Source organism: Rosa chinensis, chromosome 6, assembly GCF_002994745.2.
Source record: "Rosa chinensis cultivar Old Blush chromosome 6, RchiOBHm-V2, whole genome shotgun sequence".
NCBI lineage: Eukaryota > Viridiplantae > Streptophyta > Magnoliopsida > Rosales > Rosaceae > Rosa > Rosa chinensis.
Window position 1 is genome coordinate 58,711,455 of NC_037093.1, and position 6,882 is coordinate 58,718,336.

Sequence of the window (6,882 nt, forward strand, 5' to 3'; positions counted from 1 at the left end):
TGATTATGATATATTACTCGATGAGGTACATTCATAGACTTCAACAACTTCTTCACTGTGTTTCATGATAGTCTGTGACTCAGGTTTCTAATAAATTTGCTCATCATGCGAGAGGGAAAGCTGGCAACATCTTTTCACTAGGGCTGGCCTCGGGTCGGTTCTGCAGTTTCAATGACTGAACCCGGATCCGGAATAGACAAATGCTTTTCGGTTCGGGTTTGCTGTTTTTTTTATCAAGAACCGATATAGAACCGAACCGACCATTCTCGGGTCGGTTTCTCGGTTTTTCGGTTCCAATATCAGTTCGGTTCCAAGTTCGGTTTTTCGGTTCCAAACTCGGTTCCTCGATTTTTCCATATAGAAACACTGCTTTTTTAGCAGTTTCTAGTTTCCAGTTTCCTATTTTCCTGATTTCCATACATACATTCAAATGATTCAATATTGCACAATCTATTCACTCATTCAAACTCAACATTATCTACAATCTACATATTCAACAATCAACAATCAACATCAACATAGCAAATAAGCAATTTCCTGCAGACTCCCAACATCAACATTGTCACGCCCCTGATTTTACACACAAGAAAATCGATATATATAATCCCATAATTATACATGCGTGAACGTTCAATCATCAATACAAAATACCTGGAATCTTTTTCCTTTTAACCAAGTACATACTGATGCTCTGAACCCTCAAAGTTAACATACACTCGCTCAATAGAGTATATATTACAATGCTTACGAATTAAATTGTCAACAACAAAATAAAACGTAAATGCAACTCAGAGTAACTATACAACGGAAGTCCTTATCAACCGTAAAGTCACAAAGATGGCTTCCTACCGTAAAGCTGCAAAAGCGCCACCTCAGCTTCAGCCACGATTTCCCTGACCTGCAGGATTAACCCCTACACCATTCCATTGAATAGTGCACCGGGTTTCCACACAACAAAACCCGGTAAGCTTATGAAGCTCGTATGAGTAACTCAAAACCAATTACACAAATTTCACAAAAGCCTCCTGCTCATAACCTCAATCCTAGCATCCAATTACACAAATTTAGGTCAAACAAGACTTCTTCAAGCAATGTTTGACGCCATCCTAACGCACTACGACGAATTCCATAATCACACTCATTTCCCATTTTCCCCCCTAGTAGCTTTTGTCATCAACATGACATCAAAGGTGAAAATCAAAGAGTCACCTTCCTATCCTCAACACAGAGTACAATTCGTCACCACTACGCTCTTAAGATAAATGAAACCATCAAACAATACAATCAAGAAGAAACAAGGCAATCACATATCAAAACAAGCCAAACAAATCATAGTAACCCCTGCATATAATTTAGTTCAGGAGGTCACATTAAGTCAAGCAATTCAAATCATAGTAATCCTACACTCTGACGTCTGTAGGTAACCCCAACTATCACAGCAGTCCTCTCAATCTTTGTTAACTTAATAACAACTCAGCTCCGCTACCGAGCAATCATCACACTGATCATCACCTAGATTTCAAGGATCATCACATAGATTCACGCAGATCTCGCCAATCATCACACAGATAGCGATCATCACATAGATTTCACTGGTCATCACATAGATAGCGATCATCACATAGATTCACGCAGATCTCGCCAATCATCACACAGATAGCGATCATCACATAGATTTCACTGGTCATCACATAGATAGCGATCATCACATAGATTTCGCTGGTCATCACATAGATAGCGATTCATCACATAGATTTCGCTGGTCATCACATAGATAGCGATCATCACATAGATTCACGCAAATATCGCCAGTCATCACATAAATAGCGATCATCACATAGATTCACGCAAATATCGTCAGTCATCACATAGATAGCGATCATGACATAGATTCACGCAAATATCGCCAGTCATCACATAGATAGCGATCATCACATAGATTCATCACGAACCCACTAATACATGAATACATATGTATATATATACATCCCATAATATATATATACACACACATAATCATCCACTCAGAATGCCACAATAGCAACTATAGTCGTAGTTAACCTAATTACTCCAAGACAATAGGGTAGTCATGCTCATAACAAATATCGACCATATTCATAACAAATATTGATCCTGCTCATAACAAATATCGATTCTACTCATAACAAATATTGATCCTGCTCATAACAAATATTATCCTGCTCATAACAAATATCGATCATACTCATAACAAATATCGATCCTGCTCATAACACATATCGATCATACTCAACAAACGATAACGGAAATTCGTTCACTAATGAACCTTGTGAGATTACTCACCTTGAATCTCCCGCTGCGTCTTCAATACAGAACAAGGCAGCCAATCCACAAAATAGCCGTCCGAGGAGTACTACGTCACGTACCTAAAGAATTACAGCTCTCATTCAATCAACGAATCACAAGGGATAACGTTCGAAACCCTAAATCGAACCAAAATTCCCAAGGTGACGCCAAATGAGGCGAAACCACATCCGAGACCTCCCAAAGTCCCCGGAATACGTCCACGATCGATGTGACCAAACCACAAGTCGATCGGACGCTCGAATCCTCAAGGATAGAATAAATCAATCGGTATGAAACTGCAAAAATCATAACAATTCCATACGAACTCCAAAATTTACATATTATATATCGAAACGCTCGTATCAACGAGTAGAACATATATAATACCAAAAACAGTTCCTTAAGTGGCCGGAACACCGCCGGAACGCCACCACAGACGGTGGTGCACCGCCGCCGGCCAAAAACTCATTATTTCACAAAACTCCCAACATCAAAGTTCTTCATCTAAGCATGCTTGTGAATTCTCATAACTAGCTCGAAGTCAGAAAACAAGCATAAGGGGTCGAAAACTACCTCACAAGTCGTGAACAGTAATCCAATCCGAGTTGATCGAAGTTTCACGTGAATCGATCCAAACAACCACCAAGGATCGATCGACGAGGCCACTCTGAGTTCAACCAAGAAGACTTGAAGCCTTGCCGACGTCGGAACAAGGAATTCCGACCGGGTCCGAAATCCACAAACTGAACTGCCTTGCAGCGCCGCCGTGGAGGAGAATCGGCGCTAGAGGACACCAGAGGGACGACCAGACGGAGGAGACGATCCTATCTGGAAAGTTTCGTCGCCGGAGACCGCCGCAGTTCGCCGGAAAAGTCGGGTCGGATCGACCGGGTCCGGGTCGGGTCAGTCGGATTATTTCGATTCTGAAGGTGCAGCTGAGAGAGAAGAGAGAGAGAAAGTAAACTTCCGAAAATGGAAGTAATGAAAATAGTAAGTTTCCAACTTGGGAAACTTCTATTTATACCAAAATGGAAATTCCTTCCAATGGCCATAACTTTCTCATACGAACTCCGATTTCCGCGTTCCACATGTCCACGAACTCGTATCGACGCGCTCTACAACTTTCGTGAAGGAAGTTTTCGGAGAATCCCAACGAATAAAAAGTCAACCTTTGGCAACCCCCCCTAAAACCATATTCTTCAATTAATTATTCGCCCGAAACACTTCCGCTCCATCCACGAGCCACGAAACCGTCCAATAGTTATAAAATTAATTCCGGAAAATCCTCGGAAAATAATTACGAATTTCCGGGGCATCACAAACATAGCCGTAGAAGCTTTCCTTGGTTGACTCAATTTTGGAACAGTGTTGTTGGCTGCTTGTTGAGATGTTTCGGGGTTGCTGCTTGCCTTAATGCTAAACATCAAACTTGACCTGAATGCTAATTGAAAAAATTCAGTTCACATATTATAGCCTGCCTTAACAGAATTCCAATGAAGTGTCAAAAATGAAGCTATAATTTGTCAATTTTGCATATTACCTAAATCTTTCTTTGCTTGTTCAATTTTTCCCTGCTCCTGCAACCTCATGTATCGCTCATGAGCCTTTTGTATTTCAATCTCCTCCCTGCAAACAGATAGACATGAAGCTGACAAAATACCCTTGAATCACTCAAATATTTGGTACAAAAGACAACACCAATTTGATAATATTGGTCATAAGCCTTGGAGCATCTTAGTAATTTCAGCTACTAGAATGGTTCTTTTTTTCTTTTTCCTTTTTTCTTCTTTTGGAGAAGAGACTAATTAGTTTGGGGGAAACCAGCTTTCAGACTATCTTGGGCTTCATTATTCACTGAGCTTTTAACAGATTTCTTTTTTAGCCATTCTCATAGATTGGATAGTAGCGGTGCTTATTGTGCACAATAACTGTATAAGTTTGATTGCAAGTTTGCAACTAAGAATTACATGAATGTGCACAAAAAGGATGAATAAGATAGAAGCAATAAAGATGCAAGATTTTGTTGGGGTTTAGGGATTTAGGGACTTGTTGGAACTTGTCCCATAGAAATTGAATGCACAAGTCGTAAGAAAGATTGCATACCCTTCACGCCTAGAAAGTTCAGTTGTTTTCTCAAGCTGCACAGAAAAAAAAAAAAAAAAAAAAAAAAGCACATGGTCAATTAGTATCGGATAAAAACATATTAAGTTTCTTGTGTTAAAACTTTGGCTGGTGCAGTGAGATCAATTATGAACAATGGGTTATTAGCTTACATCGACATTTTTAGCCTTCACATTCTTTGGCTTTACCAGATTGGGATTCTCAATTTCTATGATTCCCTGAGTACCCTTCCGCTTCTGTTAACATATGACCACAATTTCAGCATGATATGGTATAAATTCATATAAAACAAAGATGCTACAAAAGAGAATGAAGACAGAGAAAAAAAAAAAGTAAATGAACTGACTTCTGCTTCTTCTTCTTCTGATGATGATGATTCCTCTTCAGACTCTACTTCTTCCTCCTCTTCAGCTTCTTCCTACAATATTAAAGAGGACACAGGACACTTATATAAAAATTACAGCATTGGATTGAATCCAGAGACCCAATTGGCACATAACAAGAACTAAACACAAATTAAAGTAGCAGAATTAACTCTAGGGCATCAAATCTCAAATTTCACTAGGGATTCGATAAACCCACTTCAAAGACCACAACTTTCAAGGGACTCTGGAGCTTACCAATTTCACTCGAAGTGCTCACGGGCATCACAGGCTATGGACTCTGGAGCTTAACAATTTCACTCGAAATCACAGGGCCACAGGCTATGGTCGCTGGACTGCATTCCTGCAAGACTGGGTTCACGGGAAATTGCAGAGCGATGAGAGTATAGCGAGAAAAATGAAAGGATTGAAAGCTTACATTAAGCCATGGCCCAAATCGAAGACGGATCATCAACCAAATCCCAAGCGGAGCTGCATCAACCAAATCGAAGATGCGATGTTTCTGGGTTCGTCTCGCACTCGAGCTCGTCTGGGTTCGTCGCGCTCGTCTGGGTTTGTCTCGCTCATCTGGATCTGACCGGCTGAGAGAGTGAGAGAGTCAGAGTCGGATCTGATCTAGGATAGAGACTGAGAGAGTGAGAGTTTGAGGGAAGAGATAAATTTTTAGGGTTTTGATCGAATGGATGGATAGGAGATTATGAGATCAGATGGAAGGTTCTGATCGCATACAAGTAGTGCCTGATCACATGAGAAATGGTCTATTTTACAGAAATAAGCTCGGCCTTATTATCCAATTATACACTGACATCTATATTTCGGTTCCAAGGAGGTTTTAAAAACAAGCACCGGAACCGAACCGTATAAACAACTCCAAGAACCGAACTGAGAAAATTGCAAACACACATGTCGTAGAACCGAACCGAACCGAGACTTTCGGTGCGGTTCGGTGCGGTTCCTCCGGTTTTACGGTTCCAAATCCCAGCTCTACTTTTCATGCACTGACAAAGTAATTATTTTTTTTTGAAGACACTGACAAAGTAATTAGTCAATCATGAAACATATTCTATTTACCAATGAGCATGTAGACGTACTGCAGCATATCTAAACGTACTGTAGTTATGCTCCAAACTTTCTAACTTTGATTTTTATAATTGTAATTCAAACAACTAAATAACATTAGGGTAAGTAAGGTTGGTTAGTGAATGCTGTTCTTTCTAATTTTCTAAAGCATGCGCACAACACCCCCATTCAAACTCCGATGCTTTCTCTTTACATGATCACATAGTGCATGAGACCACGTGATATTGTCTCCCGGTTGCACTATTCCAACCGTTGGATTGAAGTTTTTCGAAAGTCCAAGGGTGATCACTCTATTAGGCTGACTAGGCCAAGCTTGCATGGCTGCACTTGGCCGGCTTTAATCAGTTGCAAATTGCTCTCTCTCTCTCTCTCTCTCTCTCTCTCTCTCAATTAGGCGCACGTCGCCGTGTTGGCCTGGTTATACAATTACAAAAGTAACCTGAAACTTCCATGAAGATCCGTGTTATATGCACCTTTTTCTGAGAGTTCATGCTTTGTGTTATTATGCTGGTAAAAAGCCAAGGGATGTTAAAAAACGCTGGGCCAAAGAAGTGAAAAAAAAAATTAGTTTGGAAGTATTGAGTGAAATAAAAAATTAACAAATCTTGTAGATCCAGAGCCAGAATTACCAAGCTAGAAAAAAACTTGCAATGAACATCGTAATCTTAATTTAACTAGAGTAAAATTGGACCCCTAAGAAAATGAAAGGAACAAAATTAAGGTATGATATGGAGGGGCAACTTGACAAGGGACTATTTGATACGTGGATCATGGTGATTAGTCATCGGGAGCTTCTTCTTCACGATACAAACCCTCTTAAAATCCCTGCAAGCGTCCCACTTGAAACCCAAGCTCCTAAATTTCACACAAACACATCCACACGGAGAGAGGCAGAAATGGCGTCTGAGCTTCAGAAACGTGCCTCAGCGGAAATTGCGATAGATCTGCCACCACCGCTGGTGGAAAAGCTCAA

At 40.4% G+C, this 6,882-nt stretch overlaps 1 protein-coding gene across 1 annotated transcript; it reads right to left on the minus strand.

The window, feature by feature from the left end:
- Positions 1–3,756: 3,756 nt before the first annotated feature.
- On the minus strand, positions 3,757–5,094 carry LOC112169707 (28 kDa heat- and acid-stable phosphoprotein-like). The gene is made up of 5 exons (XM_040508603.1): positions 5,029–5,094; positions 4,793–4,864; positions 4,599–4,682; positions 4,429–4,463; positions 3,757–3,951 (listed from the first exon to the last, which is right to left on the minus strand). The coding sequence occupies exons 1-5, from the start codon at positions 5,092–5,094 to the stop codon at positions 3,849–3,851; spliced, it is 360 nt and encodes a 119-aa protein (XP_040364537.1). The 3' UTR covers positions 3,757–3,848.
- Positions 5,095–6,882: the final 1,788 nt, after the last annotated feature.

Coding starts and splice junctions, on each gene's coding strand:
- LOC112169707 (XM_040508603.1), bottom strand. CDS start 5,094: ATGCCCGTGAGCACTTCGAGTGAAATTGGTAAGCTCCAGAGTCCCTTG. Junction 4,683..4,792: donor CAGAAGAAGAAGAAGCAGAA/GTCAGTTCATTT, acceptor ATATGTTAACAG/AAGCGGAAGGGTACTCAGGG. Junction 4,464..4,598: donor TGAAGGCTAAAAATGTCGAT/GTAAGCTAATAA, acceptor TTTTCTGTGCAG/CTTGAGAAAACAACTGAACT.